The sequence below is a fragment of the Artibeus jamaicensis genome, unplaced genomic scaffold (assembly GCF_021234435.1).
Source record: "Artibeus jamaicensis isolate MK-2021 breed Jamaican fruit bat unplaced genomic scaffold, CSHL_Jam_final contig_465, whole genome shotgun sequence".
In the NCBI taxonomy this organism is placed as follows: domain Eukaryota; kingdom Metazoa; phylum Chordata; class Mammalia; order Chiroptera; family Phyllostomidae; genus Artibeus; species Artibeus jamaicensis.
The window spans coordinates 7827008-7850324 of record NW_026521843.1 but is presented as its reverse complement, the minus strand read 5'-3'; the positions used below and the strand labels follow the sequence as shown (position 1 = coordinate 7850324).

Here is a 23317-nt window from a genome sequence, read left to right as displayed (position 1 = left end):
AATTTTACTGTACTTTTCAACTGATTTGTTTTCTACAATTCTAACTTTGTATTTTCAGTTAATATTTTCTGTACACTCACTAAAACCCCCTGCTGAAGATTCAAGAGGTCACATCCTGCAGCTGCTGATGTTACACAGACAGCCTTGCTCTCTCTTTTCCATTTAAAGTGGACTTCCTGATCATTCGTGGACCACGGATCATGGGAGAAGGATGCTGCAGTGCAGTCTGAGCTCCCAAAAGTGAGAGAAGAGAGAGGAAGAGGGGAACAGTGAAGGTGGGGGATTTGGGGTGAGGATAAAGGAGGGAGTGGCCTAGTGAGGAAAGGCAAGGAAGGGGGAATGGGGAACCATGAGTGTCCCAAGTCAGGGCTGGGCATCGTATTCACCTCTGTGTCCCTGATATGGAGGGCTGAACCTGGGTCTGGCTTTGAGAAGAACTTTAGGAACTCTTTGTGAAGTGAATACATGACCTGTGGAATGGGCAAATCCACCTTCTAGGAGATGAAACAGTTGCCATTGCCCAGGGTGGTCTGTCCTCATCAGTGTCATAGTAAAGCCCAGCAGTAACCTGGGAATGTGTTTTAGAGTCATTGTGGAGCTTTTGAAAGTGTAGATGTTGCTCTTGCTTCCTTTATACTGAATCAGAAGAGGGAGAGGGGCCCCCATCAGGTATGTAGACATTGGAAGTGCATACCCTGAGGTTGGGAAGCATTCTTTTACCACTGTTTTAGATTCATCCAGCTTCCCTGGGCTCTTCTTGCAGTACCCGTAGATTAATCTCTTTGGTGGCATATTTGGGGTGATCCATCCACTGAGGTGTGGTGGAACCGAATGTCTCCTTGGATTTTCCCATGCTCAGGAAGTTCCACTATTGTAACCAGGTTCTCTGATGAAGAACTGATGGGATATTTGTAGAGGGGGAAGGGGGACTTTATACTACAGAACACTTTGGGTTGGGAGCTCCTTGCTGGTCAGTCCCCTACACAAGCCACAGGGATCACAGGAGTGTCAAGCACCCTCTGGAACCACCCTCTGCTTCCCTCCTTGGGTTTGAGAGATTCAGCCTTAGCAAAGGACCACTTAGCAGAAATCCTGTAGCCAAAACAGCCAAAGTCAAGGAAGGCAAAAAATTTTTAAACACATTCAAAACACCTATTCCTTCTCCACCCCTAATATACATACATAACCCCCCCCACATGGAGTGAAGGACACCGCTTATCAAATTCTCACCCCTAATGACCGACAAAGCCATGCCCTTTCCACTTGTGTGATGTGCTATGAATTTCAGCACATAGAGAAGGTTCTCTCCATAAGCCTGAAATCTCATCTTTATTACTTTGGCTTTCCTGATAAACTATAAATCCCTGAGCATGACATACACATTAAGTCTAATCTATCACTAATGTGTTGATATAAATAAATTGATTAGAAACATTTGGGAGAGCAGGTTTGGGTGAGAGGCAGGGCAAGAGTGGAGTAGGTAGACATGGGGTAGGGAGCTTTGAAGTGGACAATGAGACACAAGAAAATGGAAGTGGGCTTGTAGGAGACAGTGTTGCCTCATTTCAGAGCCTCCACTGTCACTGTCCTCATCAGAATAACCACGCAAAGCTCTTCCTGGCCTAGAGCAAGTGCACCTTTTGGCTCAGTTCAAGGCCTACTTCCTGGATGAAGCCTGCCCTAAAGCAGCTGTACACATGAGTGTACAACTGTAATTGTGATATGTGGCACCGCTACCCTGCATTTGACCTCTCTACAGGCTTGATCACTCAGCACAATTGAACACCTCACAACAGAGCTGTGTGTGAAGCATTGCTATCTCCATAATTTGGATGAGGAAACAGCAGCTCAGAGAGTGTGAATAAATTTTCCAAGGTCACACGGCAAGGTCAAAGCTGGAAATTCAAGAGTTAAATCCTATATACCACTCTGCCATTCATCAGTTGTGTGACCTTAGACATATTGCTTTTCTCTGTTTATGCTCAGTTGCCTCCTCTGCACAATGGAGATAGTAATGGTACCTTGCGCAAAAGGCAGTTGTATTAATTAAAAGAATTAATGCATATAATATTGCCTGGCACATAGTAAATGTGGCATAAGTGTTTGCTACTATTCTTATTATTGTTATCATTACTACTCAATATTATTTCCAAGAATTCTATCACCTCTGCTTCTCTGATTGCATCTACTAGACACATAGTAGGAACTCAGTGAATATTAGCTCCCTTTCCCTTTCCCTTCCCCTCCCCTCCCCTTTCCTTTCGTCTTTCTGAAACTGCCATCAGCACCAAAAAAAGTCACAACTGCTTGTTTTATGGAACAAAGATTTTTCTGTTCCCTGGGAAGAGAAGCCAACACTGGCACCATTGGATCAAAGCAAGCACAGTTCAGGGCCTTGAGCTGTAGCCCCTGCCTGGCTCGAGTTCAGAGGAAGATTCCTTGGAAACACACAGAGACGAGAGCCAAAGCCCTGTCATCCGGATGCTTCCAGTGCCATATCACTGACACGTTGTGATCCATCGTCATGGTCTCGGTCCCCGACAGGGCTGTTTTGATAAAGGGCTGACTAATGGGCAGGAAGGGGAACCTTTCCCCAACGTGTTTGTTTCCATTAGATTATGGGTATATTTTTAGTGTGGCTGAGAAATATCTAGGATCTTGCCCTGCAAGAGGATTTTGTGGACTAGGACTAGGAAAAAATAAATCTTGGCAAAATTTTAAAAAAGATTGCAAATGCTTGCTGCTGTTATGAACTCCTTTTCATTGCCACCTAAGTTCACTTGAGATGTAGCTCAATTTTTATTTCTTCTGGGAAGCCCCCCTAGAGCCACTTCCCAATACTAGTCATTTTAAAATGACATCAGCACAACATTTACTTCACTGTATCATCATCTCCAGATTACTTGACGCTCTCCCCCAATGGCTGCACTCCCTGAGGAAAGGAGCCATGGCTGTTGGTTCATTTCAGTATCCTCAGACAACAGATGCTCAACAATGTTTAATGAGTAAATAAATGTATATAGAAATAGATGGATAAATGGATGGGTGGATGGAAGACAAAAATCAGTCTGTATGCTCTTATAAGTGTGATTATAATGTCTCAGCATCTCTCACACATCGTTAGGTATTCATCCCTTATGTGATGCTGCATTTGCCTGACGCCACTACAATCATCATCTTTGTATATTATTCAAGTCGTGTGGGCAAAGAAATGTCTCTCCTGCCAAACTGACACAAGGAGAGAAGCACAAACACTAATCATGGTCCACCAGCCCAGAGGCACAGCAAGCAGAGGTACCCTAAAAGGGATAAAGAGCTGGGGAGCAGGCATGGGAGAAGGGTTGAGGTGACAGGGGAGTCTTATGCTAGAAAATGATGGACAATAGCTTCTTGTGTTTAAAAAATAAACCCCACTGACTGCAGTAAATAAAGTGACCAATCATTGGGATCTCTATGGTCAGTTTTACTCTATTTGAATGAAGTTTCCATTAGGCTCCAGTACGAGTCAGAGCAAAGCTCTGGAGATGCCACCTGGCTCTGCCCAAGTAGTAGAACAGGGCATCTGGGCACTACCGACTCTTGGTAAAGCAGAATCACACACAGAGTGAGTCCCTTTCTACCTGTCATGGCCTCAAATTTTGTCCATGGGGAAGCTCAAATAGCTGTACATCTTGTATCTGACCTTGAGAAGAGAGGCTGATGACAGGAAGGGGGCCCTAAAACATTTCCTCTGGGCAGAGACTAGTAGCAGTCCCTCATTACCTAGAATTCTCTCCTTCCATAGTAATGGACCTTTTAGTTGGGTATATAGCCACCCAAAATTAAGGCTACTTTCCTAGTGCCCTTTGCAGCCAGGTACTGTCATATGACTAAACTGTGGAAATGGGCTAAGGCAATGTATGCAATTTCTAGGTCTTTCCCTTAAAGGGAAAAGGCATATTTTCCCATCCCTTCTGTCTTCTTCTTCTCACTAGCTGGAAGGTGACACTATGGGGAGCCACTGGTGAATCAGAGCAACACCCTAGGGAGGGCCACCAGGAGAGAAGGAGACTAAGTCCCTCAAGCTTATGGAGCAAAGCTGCCAGGTCAGCTTGGACTTTACATGAAAGAAAAATATTCTTCAGTCATGCTGGAACCATGGGAGTCTCTGTTGCACTCAGCTGAACTTCTATCCTAACTAAACTCTGTGTGTGTGTGTGTGTGTGTGTGTGCACATGTGAACACCCTGGAAGATCTTCATGCCTCTTCTATTGACAGTTACTACTTCAATAGAATTTTGGTCCTTCAAAGGAGTCATTCATCCATTTAAACAATAAATACATAATAACGTAAGTCCCTAACACAAAATAACAGAGCACCTTCTACATACTTGAAATCTTAAAAGGAGATAGACTGATTCTTTGGGAAATGGTTCCTTACTGGATATATATACTCTTTTATGTACCAGCTGGAATCCTTAGTTACCCAGAGCTTTCTCCTTCAGTCTTACCACTAAAATTTTTCTATTCAGGTGGCTGATCCAGGTGTCTAATGCTACCCCCATTCAAATGTCCTCGTCATATCCTCATCCTGAAAGCTGAGCCATATTTCATACAGCTCATTTCACCTCCTGACTCCAGGACATCCCTTGACTCTTTGCAGTTGGTCTTGTCTTATGTAATCTCTCCCCAAGCCATCTAGATCCTCATCCAGGGAGTTGCACTGGCAACCCAGCTATGTCATCTTGAAAGATGTCCCCAGGCACAAGAATCAGAGTCCACAAGAGATTTGACTGGGGCTGAGCTGTGAAGCCACAACATATTAGCTCTAACATGATGTCATTGTTTCTCATACTCCTGGTAGACATGTCACATTTTTTAAAAGAATATGGATAAAAATAAGTCCTACCTTGACTATGCAGTGAGATTTACTTAGAAAACAGACCATCCCTGTCTTTTGTGGTCTCCCTCGCATTTCTTCTAAAAGAAATTCCTTTTAGTTTTCACATTTTTCTCTGACAATCTCATTACAAATTTAACACATGCAGCCTGATTTTCAAGTCATCCAGATAGATTTTTTGTACTAGACATCTTGAGTTTTACATCTTGTCCTTTCATTTCCTCTTTGAAAAAGTAGTATTTAAGGAAGTTCATTGACTACTCTCTTTGCAAGTAAATCACATATACATAGGAAAATTAGCTAGCTGCTTATCTTTGAGAATGGGGATGCTGTTATCCTGTTCTGTTGCATCCTGCTTTTTTAAATAACCAATGTCAAACCTGTTCATTATGATTCCCTGTAGGTTTATTATGCTGGATAACATGCTACAATATGTTCCTTTCCTTTCATTTATTTTTGAAATTGAATTTCAGTTCAGCTATAAGACAGAGTCCTTTATTAAAGTATTCTATCAAATAACTAGTTTTGTTATTAGGACTTGAGGATACAGAGATGTGTAAGACACAGTCTCTGACCCCGTAGGCAGCTAGACAGGAAAACTGTCATGATGCCAAGTAATCTGTGGTACAGGGACATACTAGCACATATATAGTGACAGGTCCACTTGCCTTCTGGAATCTTGGCATTGGAATGAAATCCAAGGGGTCTATAGTTCTTCCCTCATTTTACAGAAGAATAAACTAAGTTCGTACCTACCTATTCCAACCTTAACCTACCTTTTATCCCTGTCTCCTTTGCTTAGCCACATGAAACTTCTTTCTATCTGGGGAACATGGTGCCATATTTTATTCATTCCTATATCTCCAGAAAAAAAGTAGGAGGTGAAGCTCAGAAAATGGTGCCCTGTCCCCCTTTCCCTTTCCAGAGCTCCCAAAACTCTTGCTAACCCATCATTTCATAGCTCTTGTGTTGTGCCTATACTTGGCTGCTTGGAAGGTTTTATCCCTCCAGACGGCACAGGACTTCCATGGGTGTCTTACCTGTAGTCCCTGCAGAGTTCAGTTTGGTGTAGCACACAAGGCACAGACAGTAGAAGTTTAATGAATAACTCAGTCTGCTCTAGCTCGAAGTCATTTGTTTGAGGACACACTGTGCACTCTTACAGCTTCATTCACTGAGTCACTGTGAACATCTACAAGGGAACTAATAAAACCTCTCATTCCTGGTACTGTCATTATGCTATTTTAAGAAGAATACAACACCAGGTCATCAGAATTTCTGTGGTCACCTTACCCCTCTTGGCAAGAAGCCATCTGTTTGCCTTGTGTACACATTAGGACCTTGGGCTTCCTCAGCATTGGATGACCCTGTGATTGGGCCCCTTACATCTCCAACCTTACTTTCCCAATTACCTCCTCAGTCAACCAACATTTCAGCCAACACAGCTGCTTGCTGTCCCCCACACCATCCCTGTATTCCTGTTCTTGTGTCCTTGCTTAGCTTGTCCCTTCTCTTAGGAATGTCACCCTTGCAGCTGCAACTCCTATGTATACTTCAAGGTATCTTGAAATTTTCAGTGAAGCTATTTATACAAGAATTCACTAGACTAGAATATCTTTACTGGTCTTGGGACAAATACTACTTGCTCTCTCATCTCTCAGCTATCCATGTAGATTCTTATATTGAGTTGCAATTGCTTTACACAATTGAGGCAGTCTGACTCAAATTCCACATTCCCCATAGTTCCTGGATGCAGACTTGTTATATATACCTCCTGGTGTTTGTTGACAGTGGATGATTGCTAGTGATTGCTGTCTACAAAGGGATTGTTCTATGACAGAGCTCATGAAGCCCTTGGACGTTTTGTAGATGCATTTAGACTATTTTACAGCTATCTCTTCTGTTTCTCCCCAGTTATGAAAGGACTGCATTTCATCTGGGAGGGGAGAAGCTGACATAACACAAGAATGATTCACAACTTCAGGGCAATCACAAGAATGGGGTGCTAAGCTCTGTAAAAGGTGAAAGATTTATGTAATCTGAAGAGAAACCAGAGTATAAGCTCTGTAACAACTCTCAGAAAGAATATTTCATGTGGAGACATGAGAACAATAATCAATACAATGGAAAGCTTTCTTCTGGTGGGTGCTTGAGAAGCCACAGAAGGGAGAAGAGAAATGAATGATTCCTGCCAAGTTGGGTCAATGGTACCAGATCCATGTCCTTATCACCCATTCAAAGGGTTATAAGAATCCAATAACATAAAATAGCTTTACAATGAGAGATCCAGATATAATTTTGTATCTTTAAGTCCAATCTAGTAATAGACATGGGCTATTTCTTCTTCTTTGGCTCTATTTCCAATTTAAAAAGGATTGTCCTTTAATAATTAATTGTAGATAATAGCTAAGAGGGGAGTTAGTCTTCCTTGCTGAAAACCTCCATAATCAGGATGGAGTTGAGAACCATCCTTTTGTATGTTAAGTGAAGCAATTAAGAAATTGCTCCATCCTGGACTGCCCCTGCCTTTCCCAAGGGCTTCAGTCTCTTCCTTTGTACATTCAGGGTGAGGTGAGGGGGGAATAAGGGGTTGACTGAAAGACTTCTGAAGGGCTCTTTGCAACCTTATCCTGGGAATACACAAGTCAAGATATCATCTAAGAGCTTTCTTTTGGATACCATGGCTGCAAAAACCACTGATATGTCTCTAACTGACACCTGTGGTATCACAGGGAAGCAAAATCCCAAGGTGTGGAAGCCATCCAAAAGAATTTCACACCCTTGGAGACAGGAGAAGGTTATCACTTAAACCCTTCTGGGATAAAGGTTCTCACTAATGCAAGACTCACTGGTAGCTAGCTATTCCCTGAGACAATCTCCCCATAATAAAGTGCTTTTGGAGCCTCACAGAACTGGAATTTTATTGTCATCTTTTTCTTGAGATGTCAGACCCAAGCCCTTGTTTTCTAAATTAATTCAAGTTGAAATGCAGCCTCAATCATGTTGGGAAACATCCCAAACAGAAATGAATTTCTAGGTTTTCACCAAAAATTTTAGCATCCTCACCAGCCCAATCTGGATGATATTTAGTATCTTATATGGTGTCTATTTCCCAAAAGAATTAACATGATTCTGTATATAGTTCTGCCAAACAATTTTTAATAAAGCCTACTCCTAATTACCTCTTACCAATGAGCAGAATCTGAATCCCTGAAAACCAATCATTCAAAAATCACTTTTGAGCCAAGACTTTTATTTTCAAATTTGATTTGAATCTGGTGTTGCAAAGTTGTGATGGCTATCTCTGTTACATTTCCTTTTGATAAAATATCTGATAGGGGAGCCAGCTCTTGATGCTATTGGATCCCAAGGCAGCCACCACAAAATATTCTACAATGGCATATAAATTATTTTGAATTAAAATCACTTGAGAAGCAACAGGGGCAGGAGGAGCTCTCTGGCACTACTCTGTCTCTATAAATGCACAAATGCAGGAAATAAATCTCCATGTGAGAGGTGCCCTTCCTGCTATAAAAGGGCTGAGGTGCAGAGCAGTGGGACTAAGGTTCAGGCAACCTTATGGCCAGAGATAGAGAAACCAGGGCTGAGAAGCTTATACAAACAAGCCCTTGTCAATTTTACTAATGACTGCCCTGAACGTATATTCTACTTAAATTCCTTACTAACTATATACCCCACCACCTATTCTATTTTGTCAAAGTTGCAATTAATTTATTGCTTCTTTATGTAATGAATATATAAATGGCCTGCTCCGCTTCTCTCTCAGAGAATTATTCTTTTAATTCTCCCACATACATATAATATTTTGGAATTTTTGCCTGTTACTTTGCCTTGTGCAAATTTTATTAGTAGTCTAGCTACAAGGATGCAAGAAGGAGAGAAGGGGGGATTCCCTCTTCCTAACAGTGCCACAGCCCAAGAGGCTAGGCTGTTGGCATCTGGAAGACTTCCCATGCCCAGGTGCCTTAATCTAGCCACTGATCAGTATTACCTGGGTGAGATGATTCACTGTTTACAAAGCACTTTGGTTGGCTTTCACATGAACTAGGCATGATTCAGAGTATTCTCCTCGTTTGATAGTTGAGGAAATTGAGGTCTGGAGTGCTTTGTTGATTTATGTAACAAACCTTTAAGTATAAGACTTTCCCAAGTTCATGTGGCTAGTATATGGTAGAGATGGATATACATCAGCCCTCTGATTAAACCACAGTATTTATGTGTATTCAGACAAAACACTGACAAAAGTGTAGGCTTAGGGGAATGGAGAAGGGCTCCAACTAGTGAGAATGTGAGGAAAGCTTTCGGAGTTGTGTGGTAAAACCATAATGCCCTTGTGAAAGGGGTTGGGGGATTAAAGTCCTAAGAACACAAAGGAGAAAGAGACTCTTCTGGCTTTGAGAATGGGGACAGCAAGGAAGGCTCTTCTAGGCTTTGAGAAGTGAAAAGCATTATAAAAAAATAAGATGATATTCTAGCTCCACCAAGCTCTGAGCTTACTGATGACATTGCCCAGGACAGCAACTGTCTTCCAGGAAGCACAGAGGAAATGAGTCTTAAATGAATTAGTAAATAAAGCCACTTTTCTATGGATAAGCTGGAAGCACATAATGACCAAACTACAGAAGCTCTTTAGGAAATGGTCACTAGGATGGACATAGAATGACCTGGCAGGAACTCTTTAGTTACATGCAAATACATTTTACCAAAATCCAAACAGTTCAAATTGTTCTCTACACCTGCCATTCCACCTGCCTCAGGCATACCTCCAAGCTGTCTAATACCTACCCTCATAAGAAATTTTGGTGCAGTGGGGTTTGCTTGGTGGAAAAGTAGAAGCTTACAAGAAAAAGAACATTTGGGTTTTTAGTTACCTTTGAGAATTTTTCTGTCTTCATTTGAAAAATGATTAGCAGTAGGGATTGAGCAGGTGAATGTGTGTGAGGTACAGGACACAGAGTGGTTGGTGGGACTGAATAAAGGCCTTGAATGTCACACTTCATCCTGCATGGCAGCAGAGGTCTGGGGGACATCTTTGTGCTGGGGAAAACACAGAGCTCAGTGTCGAAGGATCTATGGTGGGAATGAGGCTAGCATAGCTTCATGGTGGCTCCTGCCATGATGGCCGCCCCATTTTGGAACACGCGGTAGGCATGAACAGAGCCTTACACCCTCTTCTTTAGACCATCAGCTTTGGCATATAAAATAAAACCTATTTTTCATATTGCCTCTCTGGGGTTAAATGAGTAGATCATCATTCATGATGGAAAAACATCTTCTTACAGGCTGCAAAATCATTCTCACTTCCCTCCTTTCCTTTGGGACTCTACCATTGGGGTGACTGGTCTGGGCTTATTATTTCCATATTAAAGATGAGAACCCAGAGATTCAAAGCCTCAGAGACCTGGCAAAGGCAGCAAAGCTAGGACTGAATCTCAGTTCTGTCAGGTTCCAAATTCCTTGATCATTTTTAATTACCCTGATTGCTTTTTCAACTCAACCTGAACCCACCCAAGTGGCCCTGATGCACACAGTTCTGGGAGTCAAACTCCAAAGAAATACCAGAATTTATTTGGGGCTTCTCAGGACTCTGCCAGCTTTGTTACCCAGTGTTTTCAGCTTTGATGTCACAGTGACTAAACAAAATAGACTGGCATCAGCCTTCTAAGGAAGAGGCCCTTGGGTAGCGACGATTCCTCCTCCACTCAGTTGGTTGCTCTTCCCCAGAACAGGTGTTCTTTTTGAAACTGTGGCTGCTTCTCTGGAAGTATAGTTAACATCACAAACCCTGGATCTTATTTTGTGATCTTGACTTGGCAATCACCATGATTTGTGAAAACGGGAAATGCTCGTGGGGGAAAATAATGCCTGGGTCTTTGTGACAAAGTACAAAAGCTCCCTTGCAGACCTCTCACAACAGTGCTACGGTGGGACGAGGAAACCTCTCCTACAATGTCTGAATGTCCTGCATGTGCTGTGGTGTCTGTATCTCAGACACAGGAGGCTCTGGGTTTGCATAGGAGAAGCTTGTAACAGAGAAGAGACGGGTACTGTACTATTTGCTGGGGCTGCCATACCAGAGTACCACAGACTGGGTGACTTGAACAAGAAAAATGTATTTCCTCACCCTTCAGGGGGGTAGAAGCCCAAGATCAAGGTGTTGGTAAGGTTGGTTTCTTCTCAGGCCTCTCCCTTTGGCTCGTAGATGGCTGCCTCCACCCTGTGTCCTTATATCTCCTGTTCTTATGACACCAGTCGTAATGGATTAGGGCCCATTCTAATGACCTCATTTTCACTTAAAATTACCTCTTTAATGACCCTTCCTCCAAATACAGTCATATTCGGAGGTCACAAATATGACCTCCGAATGTGACTTCCATAGATGAACTTGTGGGGGAGGGCACGTTTCAGTCCATCACAGGTACCACACTTGAAAAAGGTAAAAATCTCTCCCGAGTGATATTTTATCTTCTTAAAAGCTGAAAGTCCTCCATCTCTGCTTTAATTAACTTTTTACTTTATTACACTACTTTTTAAACTAAACTCTCCTTTCCACTCTTGCCCCACCATAAGCAAGGGTGTCATTCTGTCTTGTATCGTTGTTAACTATGTCTTTCTGAGTAGCCTGTGAGAGCCTCAGGGCCGGCAGGACTGTCCTTAGGTTACTTCTCTATGCCTCCACCACAGGCTTTCTGGGAAGGAGACACACAGCCAGCCTTTAATATAATTCACTCGACAAACACTGATGCTTACTCTGCAGCAGGCTCTGTGCAAGCTGCTGGGCCTTATGTTAATGGAAAAGAAGTAAATGTGGTCAATACCACTCAAAAGTAAAACCCATATCGGACTAGGAAGGACCATGCCCAGATCTGTGTCATTCAAAGCTCCCTCCAGCAGCAGTATGGTGGAGGGAAGGGAGGGCTCAAGGAGGACCTGCCACAGGGTCCAGGCAATGGGTAAGGCTGTGTGCTTCGGGGTAAGTCTACATACCAGTGTTTATTATCCATTCTCCTATCTTCAGTGTTTTTGGGACACTGGGCAAATTGCCTCATTTTTCTGAACCTCAGTTTTAAACATTTTAAAACATAGACTCAAGTAAAGGGTTCCTTCACATTTTGGTTACAAAGGCTTCTAAAGTTGAGGGTTTGTGTCTCCTGGCCTTGCAGAAGGGCCTTGCAGAAGGGCCTCTCCCATCATCCCTCTCCTCCCCACACCTCACCAGAATTTGTTCTACAGCAGTGAAGTGACTCTCCTGGAGCCTGAGACAGGTCAGGTCAGCGACAGTAGATGCACCAGGCTGACCACACAGACGGGGGAGGGCAGAGGCCGCCAGCAGTTTTGCTCACTCAGCTGTATTCTAGGATGTCTCAATGTCCACACTGAACTAGAAGGAACCACTAAAAAGTGCCTATTCCCCAAAAGAAGGATTGCATCTTGCTGGACATTTGTACTTTTCAGCAGCATTAAAGGAAGTTTCTTTTCTTGCCAGTCCTTCTCCTGGTCCTCATTATATAATTCACATTTTTCCATGCTTTTCCTTCCTCGTGTATCAGACTTGTCTTCCTTTTTTTCTGTGCATGTGGCATATTCCCTATGTGACTCTTTTTTGTATTATGTCCTTGGACAACTCTGCAAGGAGAGGGATACTTTTCCTACTTTCTCACTATTTGACCCAAGGGCACAGGGTGAGTTTGAATATGGCTGTTAAGAGGCTGCCAAGAGTCTAAACCCCATCCAGAAAGTGATGTATTCCCTTCCTGCAACAAAACAATCCACACTGGAGTGGAGTTGGGAAGGTGTTGGTGGGAGATGTCAGTACATATGCATCAGTTGTACCTCAAAACTCTGATCTGTGTTTAATGTTTACATCCTCCCCTGCCCCCTTCTTGAGGCTGGCGCTTTTTCAGTGCTGAGTATTTCCAGTATATAAATGAAATACCTCATTTCCTGCATTTCAACCATATCTTCAAAGGCAAAACTCCTCTCATTTTAAACAAATAGTGATGAACATGCTACACAGAGCTCTCTTAAACAGAGAGTGACAGCTCGTATGACCTTTAGTGTTATGAAAGTGGCTTTGACAAATCTCATTTGTCTGTTCTTTCCTTGGGGCTGAGAGTGAAGACAGTTCCGAGGCTCAGGCTAACTCTTGGGTAATAAAACAGTAGAAGATGAGACTTTGAAAATGCATGTATAATAATCTAGGAACATGCATACCATCACACTTCTCTGCAAAAGCAATTTATTTCAATTGAATAATAAATGCATTCCTCAGCATTTCTATATAAAAGATCTTCACATGTTAATCATGAATTACCTAGATCTTCTTAGGAATGTCACAGTAACCTTATCATATGCATGCATGCTGGTATACATGTACCTTTTTACACACACTTACAGACATAGATTTTTATAAACCTAGTGCCCTCAGGTGCTTAGCTACTGCCCAAACTGGCTAGTTTGAGTTATAATTCCACATGAAGCTACATTTCATGAGTCTGCAGGTGCTATTTCTACTGTCATTACTTTGGAGTAATGACACTCATGCAGGGTTAATGAGTTTTTAATAATGGCATAAACACCTGCAGACTCACCACCCAAAACCATGGGTATGATTGACACAATTTATATCTAACCATGTGGCTGTATCTGCATCCCCTGCCTTTTCCCCACTGGATATAACTATCAGTCTGAACCCTAAGCTCATCGTGCTCTTCCTTTCCTTTTTATATGATTTGATGACATTTATTTGCAGCCTTATATGGTATTTTAGGTTATCTGTGTTTAATTTAGAATATTTTGAGACTTTTTTTTTGCACTTAATGTTTTAGTGTCGCTACAGATCAACTCTTTTGACTGCTTGTGTGGATACACCACAGTTTATCTTCCACTTTCCGTTTGATGGGCATTTGGGTTGTTTCCCAGCTTTGCTATTGCGAACAGTACAGCAGCTATGAGCATTATTACACATGTCCTTTCTTGTACAAGTGCAAGAATGGAATTCTCGAGCACAGGCTATGTGAAATGTTCAGCTTCAGGAGACAATGACAATGTTTAGTATTTTATGCAATCATCCCACACACATATATGCACGTGAATGTTTGAGATTGCTCAAATGGACAGTTGCTACACTTAAGTGATAAAAATCAATATTTTCTACTTGGTATTTCAACCAGAAAAAGTCAAAAGAAAAAACACACATTTCTTCCACAAGCCTGACATTACATAAATAGACATAAAATGGACCATCTTGAATCATGCCTGGTAAACTCAGACAAACCCAAACAATACCATTGCAGTAGAAATTATACCTTTCATGGAACAGTTTCAGCTAATGTCCATGGAAAGATTAGCTTCTAAATAGTACAAAATGCTGAGTTAAGAGTCCATGTGTAGACACTAATGCCTGGATGTACACCAGACCTTCCCTAAACTCTTCTAAATGTGGGAATTTGTGTTTTTATTATCTGAAAATAGACTTTTCTTGGTCAAAAAATTCACATATTTTCTTTTTAACTGAGAGAGGTACAGATATTTTTTCAAGCCAAACATTAGTGCAATTAGCAGCTTGTCAATAATCAGCAGCAAACACGGTTATCTGAAATTTTACTGTTCTTTCACCAGCCTGTCATCCTCTAAACTCTAGTCAGTGTTTTGATTGAACAATTACTCTTGTTCAGGAACTGCTTATCTCTGGAACAAAGCACACCCCTTTGCATTTTTAAATTGTCAACTTTTCTTTTTTCACTTATTATTTTTTATTAAATTTATTGGGGTGACACTGATTAATAAAATTATATGTTTCAGGTGTACAATTCTATAGCACATCATCTCTTTATTGTTTTGTGTGTGTTCACCACCCCAAGTCAAGTCTCTTTCCATCACCATTTTCCCCTCTTTGACCCTCTTCTATGTGCCCCCACCCCCTTTCCTTCTGGTAACATCATACTGTTGTCTGTGTCTATGACTGTTTTGTTTGTTTAATCCTTTCACCTTTTTCACCCAGTCCCCCAAACCCCTCCCCTCTGACAACTGTCAGTCTGTTCTCTGTATCTAGGAGTAAGTTTCTATTTTGCTTTTTGGGTGAAACAAACTGGCTAGTTTGAGTTATAATTCCACATGAAGCTACATTTCATGAGAGTAGTGTTTTCTGGACTGAAGGAAAAAAGGGTGAACAACTCACTTTCACGTAGAGCTGCTGGAATTCCTCGAGGTTCAGCCTCCCGCTTGGACAGTCCTTAAGGAACCCTTTGTACCACTGCTTGAGCTCATGCTCATTAAACTCCGTGCTCTTCACCAGGTCCTCCATCACTTCAGGGGCCAGTTTGCTGTTCTGTTTCCCCATTCTGCCTGGAGAAAAGCAAATTAACACAATCAGTGCCATGGTTGGGATTATTTCGACTTGGTTAGGAGCCAAGCTGCAGTTCTGAGCAATTCTTTGATGAGAACACCCTTCTGGGTGTCTGATCAAAGTCTCTTCAAGTCCACCTCCTTCTATTTGGTATTCTAGAACAGAGATAAGCACAAAACACTCTTCTCACAGTCCAAAGGGTGGTAGAGCTCATTCCCCTCCATCATGTGCCATCTTTTACATGGCACTGATGACCAAATGGGAGGGCAACTGTTCCTTTTTATGCTACTAATGTAAAGTCTGTGAAGACTGTTTATATTTTCCTTCTACAAATTAAGTGTATTAGCATTTGCTGCCCAGGTACCTAATTCTGCATTTAGTTTGTGGGGATATTGAGATTACTGACAAGAACAATAAAAAGGCTTTATAGCCAAATGATCAAAAACTGGCTCAGAAAATTTGATCCGCAATGGTGGGGAGTCTTAGTTTTCTTTTTCTTTTTTCAAATGGAAACATCTCATTTTTATTAGTCAAATCAAGTCTCTATTTCTTTTCATCTTCAGACACATCCTACATTGTTTTTAGTGATGACCAACTCTTGGTGGCTTTCTATAAAATTAGTTGGTGAATTTCAGTTGATATAATCCCATTCTTTTATTATTGCTGCTAGTTAGTAAAAACAATAGTCCGTAAAATAACATTACCTATATCAATTAGGTACCAGGTTGTGTGACCATTATCACAGTAGAATGTAGATGAACAGAGTATAGGTTTGAAGTCATGCCTGATTTTTACTTCTGATTTGGCCATTTACCTTGTCTGTTACTTATGACAATATTAACTGCTTTATCTTCAGTTTCTTCCTTAATAAAGCATATATAATAACAAAACTCTTTCAGATTCACTGTGAGGGCTAATTGAGAAATAGGTAGGTAAACAAAGATTAAAAAATACTCCAATATTAAAATAGTTGTATTAACACAGGACAATTAAAGATAAATTTTTTAAATTTCACTTTAGCATCATTTAATAATTAAAAAAGAATGAAAACAAAACAAATTACTCACAGGTTGATTTAAAAAGTCAAAGTAAGCCCTGGCTGGCATAGCTCAGTGGATTGAGCATGGGCTGCAAACCAAAGGGTTGCAGGTTTGATTCCCAGTCAGGGCATATGCCTGGGTTGTGGGCCAGGTCCCCAGTGGGGCCCATGTGAGAAGCAACCACACACTGATGTTTCTTTCCCTCACTTTCTCCCTCCCTTCCCATCTCTAAAAATAAATAAATAAAATCTTTAAAAAAATTTTTTAAAAAAAGTCAAAGTAACCTTGAAAATCTAAGGGACCACCAGAATAAGGAAAATACTACAAGATCTTCAAAATCTGGTTAGAGAAAACTGAACTAGATTTTAAAGAACTTACACAAGTGGACCTAGTGCTTCATTCAATGTGCTTGAGACAAATTCTCTCTAAGGCTCTAGGCAGGTCTATACTTGCAATAGCCTAGAAAAGGTAATCTCATCCCATACTTTTTTTTTTTTTTACCTTCTTCTCAAACAGATTCCACACCCACTGTCAATAACCTGCCCTAACATTAAACAATTATCCCATTGAAATGTAACCAAGCCACTACTTCCAGGGAAGGCCTCACCCTCGGCACTATCCCAAATACACAGCCCTGGGAAAAGATCCCAGGAAGATGGCCATTTGTGTTCCAGGCTCTTCTGTTTGAGAAACAACCCGAGGATCAGCAACTATGCCCTTTTCTCATGGAGCTTCTCTACTAATTTTTGTTCTTAATTTCAAGTTCCAAGTCTCTTATTAGCAACTGTCTCTTAATTACAAGTTACTGTGGGATTCTACAGCTGGATATGGAAATCAAGTAGGTACTCAGATGTCGTGCTTAATTAATCTGAGTAAGAAAACTGTAATTAATGATTATCCTGATAATCAAAAGATATACAAGTATTACCAAAACTTTCAGTACTTCACTTTGTTCTTTTCAGTAGAGAATTACAAATTTTCATTATTGAACTAGAATAACAGATACTGAATACTGAGTGTTAGCCAACACTCAATGGGGTAGGCAAGGTGTCAAGCACTTCATGAACTTGCCCAAGACCCTATGACAACTCAGGAATAGGAATTAGGACAGCCCTCTCAAGATCATACAAATAACGCACGGTAGAACTAAAATTTAAGCCTAGCTCTACAAGACACCCAGGCACAATCACAGACAGAAAGAGAAGAGAAGATGTGTTAGGAGAAGGAACAGGAGTGACCACAGGAAGATGTGAAAGGCTGAATTAGTGTCTCTTGGCAATGAAAAAAATGACGAAAGATCAGTCACTTTGCCAGGACCTTGTTTGGAAAATGCAGTTAGATTTACCAAAACCACAAGCTCAGAAGTGAGTCGGTTTTAATAATGGGAAAATGGATTAGGGGTTATTTAAAACCTCCTCCTGCAAATGCCTCCAGAAGGTCAAAGTGTCAGCTTCTCCCTTAGGCAAGAAAACTTGAATTCTCCATGGATCATTTATGATTCTTTAAACTGTTCCAGCTGCCTGGGGAGAAGCTGGTCTCTTGCACACACAGGGAACACTGTCAGGACCATGAATCATAGTTCTGAAGACTCAAATGCATAACTTCATGCTTCTTTATTATACCTCATGCTTAGCACCATCACTAGGGTATGTGTGGCAATGGTGAATCATGCAGAAAATCAAGTTCTGAACTGACTCGAAGTGGCACTGACAACACCCTCATCAGGACTTGCCTGGATTAATGATCAGCCTCCACACCAGGCTCTCTGACTCCAACCCACCTTTTTCTCCTTGAATGAATTTCTGAAATATAAACGTCACCATCTAATCATCTCCCTAAAACCCTCAACAGTTCTCCATTGTCTACACAATTTAACCCTGGCTCCCTACCACTGCAGGTCCTGCCTACTTACCTGTCTTTTTGCTTCCTCTGCCAGCCAGCTATTACAGGTCCCTGGGCTTACATGCTTCCACAGGTCCATGCCTTGCACATGCTGTTCTCTTTTCTTAGAATGACATGCCCTTTGCATGCTCAGCAAAGTGTTTCTTCTTTAAGTGGCTTCAGCTCACATGCCACCTCCTCTTTGAAACCTCCACAGACTTTCCAAGGCCAACACAGGTATCTTTTCTCCTAGGCATCCCCCTTACCTGGCAAGAGCTTCCATGATCATTCTTTATTTCTCCACTAAATTATTAGTTTCTTGAGAGAGAGGACTGTCTATTTATATTTGCATCCTTGGTACCTCATTCTACGTGCTCCACTGATACTATTTGAGGAATGCATGAATGAGGGGGACTGAGCCATTACGAAGGTGCTCAAGGACCTTGTCATTGATCTTTATCAGGTTATGGTATTTGGTATGGTTTTTCTAGTCTTGTAATAATGTATATATGAGGAAAATCAATGAAACCCTAAGTATAAATATAAAATGCAAGCAGCACATGGCAGGAATGTTTTATTTAACTGTAGAGAAACTAGTCTGTCCTCCTGGAGGTTGTTTCCTTGTCTGTCTTCATAAGATTTTGACACCTTGAAGGCAGGGCCCCTGCCTTTTATCTCAGTACCCTCAGTTTTTGGCATACAGGTAGTGCTTAGTACTGTTTGATAAATGAACGAAACAGCATCTATGGGCTAACGCTCCCTACCTGTACTCCATTTATCCTGGGGTTAAACAGCATTCTTTCTTTCACTTGAATTCAAGAATACAGAAAGAATAAAATGAAAGTAAAGTTCACCACATTCCCAGTGAAAATATTTCATGACATAGTGTGAGGGAGATTTAACCCAGTTCTGTTCCTAGTTGATACTGTGATCTTGGGTAAGATTCTTTCCTTCCCTCTTGTTCAGTTTCCCTCTTTGTTAAGTGAGTGAGTTGGACCAGATGATCTTTAAGGCCCTTCTAAACCACTCTCCCCACCCCACCCCCGCCCTGCTGCATTCACTGATTTGCAACATGTTTTGTGAATAGAGACATTTGAGCCACAGAATTCAAATTGCCTGTCTCAAAGAGTTAGTACATGTAGATTTTTTATATGAGAACCTGTCGGTGCTTGAGTGTTTGTGACCTTAGAAAGAAAGTAGGGGGCAGGGTTTTTTGTTTGGTTGGTTGATTTTGTTTTTGGTTTTGTTTTGTTTTTAGTGCATTATCTTTAAGCTTGAGTTCCAGCTACAAGGTAAAAACCAGCCCATCTGCAAACCATGTAATTTCTCACTGTTTGAGTTACAATAGAGAGGCACTCAGTATTGGGCAAAAAATGGGACTGGCGGAGGGGTACTGGTGGGCAGGAGAACCCCACCAGTGACTGGCCCTCAAATGAAAGCCCAGACCCCCTTAAATGCAGTAAAGAGTAAATTTTTATTTACCGTACTTTACAAAAGGCCTTTGTGCAACATTTGCCCATATAATAATGCAGTATGAAAGAGATAACAATCATTCCTTCTTTACTGATGAGGAGTTCAAAGGACAAAGAGATTAAGTAATTTATCCTAGCTCAAGCAGCTGGTCAAACACTTAGTATAGAATGAAAGAATTCCCTGGAGCCCCACTGGTTTCTAATACAGACTGTCTGTCATCTCTTGTCTGGATTTTGCAACCACCTTCTAACTGGCTTCATCCACTTCCTCCCCTGTCTTGATAATGGGATTCCAAAACAGAAGAGGCAGAGCACAGAAGAGTGCCTGTAGGAGAAAGCTAGAAGACTTTCTGGAAGAGGAGAAAGGCCCACTAGGGGAGCTGAGATCCACCCAAGAGCATATTTTGTCCATAAAACCTTTTGCTCTTAAAAAGGATTCAAATAGAATACATTTGTGTGAGTGTGTGTTGCCCCTGAGTCGCCTCTGACCCATGCTAAGTCCAGCTTCCCAGGGCACAGCAGGGCCTGCTGCATGTGATCCGGCACGTAGAACGTTAGGTCCAGCTTCTTCCAGGTGATCTGGCTATCAGCCTGGAGAGATTCATGTAACACTGGGGGGCTCAGGTGGAGTGGTCCAGCTACAGGTGCACACATAGCAGGATGAGCATATCAACAGGAAAATGGCCCTGGAAATAGGGCTCAAAGCAGAGGAAGAAAGGGCTTCAGGGCTCAGGTTGGAGGCCTGTGGAGTGCATGACAGTGCAAGGTACAGAAACGGTCTCTACTGGAAGTTGAGCTGGTTCTAGTGTCAGATCACCTGGGTCCAGCCTTTAACAGGTCAGGTGCTCTCGGCCCTGGGCTCCTCACCTGAACATAGAAATAACTGGAAGAGACTAACCTTGCTCAGGCTTAGACTCCTACCCAGTTTGCCCTTTCTTTTCCTTACCACCTGTCCAAATTTTACTCCCTATTCAAGGCTTGGTCCCAATGCTGTCTTTCCCTTGACAGCATGATTTTGTATCAATAATGATCCACGGCCTATTTAACTCTGGGTAAGTCAGTTTAGTATACATTTATTGGCATTTTCTATGAGAAAGGCCCTGTGTTGGGCACAGTGGGATATGCAGAGAAGACATAGTTCTAATCTTGAAGGGCTCCGAGCTGAATGCAGGAGATGTTCATACCTCCTGGAACAGGGAGCATGTTGAGATGAACAGAGAGTACAGAGCTAAAGATCACAAGGACTAGAGGGACAAATTTTCACCGGATCTGGCAACTTCACCTGCAATCGGTCCTCATGTGAAAAACTCATAAGCAGTGTTTCCTAAACTTGGTTGTCTTGTTGAAAATATAGCTTCATGACAGCCATTCTGTCCTTTTAATAAACACCCCAGGTGAGTATGATCCTCAGTCAATTGGGGAAGCACTAATTTAACATGAATACAAATCAAAGTAGATGGTCTAAGGAGGAAACACCCAAAGCAGCAGACATGACCCAAGTTCTCTTGGATTCCTCACTGCCTCCATGTGGCATCCCTCCTGTGGTTTCAAGATCCTGTATTGGAGACTCCAGCGGTAACATTTAGAAATCACCTAACTAAGGATGACCAAAACCTGAAAAGATTTGCCTCCGGGCTCCTCTGTTTTATGCCCTTTTGTTTTAGGTTAAAGAGTTTGAGGCTGTCCAAGATCCCATAGGCAACGGATGGCAGAGTCAGGATGAGAACCCCCCCAAGCTGGCTGGGTGTTCCCATCCTCCCACCCCCTAGGCGAGCTGTCTGCAGGCCAAACACTCAAAGCCTATGAGCCAGGAGGCATGTTTATTTCTGGGCCAAAATGTTCAAACAATCACCATTACCACCCCTCTTGGAAACAATCCCCATTACTACCCCGCTTGGATTCTGTAAACAAATGACATTAGGTTGCAAGTTTCCAGAGGCTGTTAAAACAACCCTGAAAACCAAGACTCAGAGTGGCCCAGCACATTGTGTGTGTGGGGGATATTCTTTTCTAATAAAGGCAAATATCTGACACCCTGGTTCTTTCTGCTCCTCTCTCCATCCTCCCGAAGCCAAGTGCTCACAAACCCCCAGCAGCATTTCCCAGGACACAAGAAGTGTGGTGATCACAGGCTGGCCTTTTGTGCTGTCTCTGGGGACCAGAGCAGCTTTAGATAAGGGGAGAAATTCTTTCTCCTGGTGTTCTCTGGCGACTTTACTTCAAATCCTGAATCTCAAGAGATTATGGCTAAAGTCCTGGCCCACAAGCATGAATGAAACAGGTAGGAGGCACAGGCTGCACTCTCAGAACTCAAGATGAGGGATCATTTATTTGATCTGTAATAAACGAGGAGAAACATGATTGCAGTGGCAGTGGCTATGTTAGAGCAAGTGACAAGAGTTTCATTCCAGAAAGTATAATAAGTACAGGAAAGTGAAAGCAGAAGTGAGCCCCAGGGATCAATCATGTGATCCAACTCCCTTGTTTTCTAGAGGAGCCCCAGGGAGGTTAGGGGACTAATGCCAGGGGACGCAGGGAGTTAGTAACAGAACCCAACAGTACCCTGGCTCCTGAGCCTCAGCAATAATAATCAGAGGCCTGTGTGATCCTTGGGTATTTGGATGGGCTGGAAGTCCCAGTCCTGTAGGACTGGGAAGAACCAATCCATGTCCTTGTGACCAGGGTGCAAAGAGTGGTCTCTTTCCCTAGGTTGTCCCTCTATAGTCCAGGAGCTGAGAGCCTGAAGGGGCCCCAGGGATCAGCTGGATGGGAAAGCTCTGACCCCAGGATGGGAGCTGCCAGTGGACCTTAGCCCTTGAATCTGACTAGGAGGTTTCAAACTAAAGTGACCTGGTAAACTAGGTGGTCAAGTCCTCAAGAACTCTACCTGCAATGGGTCAAGGGGCCTGATCAGCCTTGACAGGAATCAGACTCTAGGGCACCTTCTTCCTCCTTTCTCAGGCACAAAGAACAGTTCCCAAGTGCCTGGGAACCACAGCTCAGACAAATGCCACACACGGCACCCAGGTGCTAGGCTCTCACTTTGGAAGTTTTTGTTCAGACTCAATTTCCCTCTCACCCCATCTTGTGGGTTTTCTTCTCTGTCAGTCAGAACATAGTATCTTTTATTTTTCACTTAAACTTGGTTTAATGAAAAAAGAGCGTGCTGGAGTCAGATCTGGAGTCCAATGGTACTGCTGCTACATGCAAGGTGAATGACTTTTGATGTTACTTAGCCCATTGGAGCCTTAGTTTTCTCATCTGTCAAACAGACATGGTGGCACTTGCTTATCGGATTGTTATAAGAATTAATTAGATAACACATTAAATCCTTCCTATGGTGCCTTCCATGTAGCAGATGTTCAACAAACAATAGCTATTATTATCCTGATCATAGGACCCAGCAAACTGGGCAGCTCCAGAAGACAAGTGGGCATTTCAAGATTCAGGTCTAAATGTCTAGGAATCATTCTAACCTTGGTACCTATACCAGACCTGGTACGTGTCAACAGAAATATGCAAAATGTGAGGCATGGAGAATTTACTCTGGCCCTGTTTATTCCACTTCCTTCACGTGAAAGTACTTCATCTCTGACTTGGCAGAAGAAAGTCATCTGAGGACCCCACAGCCCTGACTAAGCATCAACTGTTGAGTGAAGTTTCCATCTAATTCCTGG

The 23317-nt window shown here is 42.2% G+C and overlaps 1 protein-coding gene across 2 annotated transcripts in view; it reads right to left on the bottom strand.

The window, feature by feature from the left end:
* The window catches only part of VSNL1 (visinin like 1), a 79563-nt gene that overhangs the window by 33850 nt on the left and 22396 nt on the right, over positions 1–23317 (bottom strand). The window contains exon 2 of one of the 2 annotated variants that reach the window (XM_037151703.2): positions 15080–15242. In XM_037151703.2, coding sequence (XP_037007598.1) covers positions 15080–15241 — 162 coding nt within the window. In that variant the 5' untranslated portion in view covers position 15242. Of the gene's footprint in view, positions 1–15079; positions 15247–23317 lie in introns of both variants that reach the window. The other variant, XM_037151702.2, reaches the window with a different exon arrangement.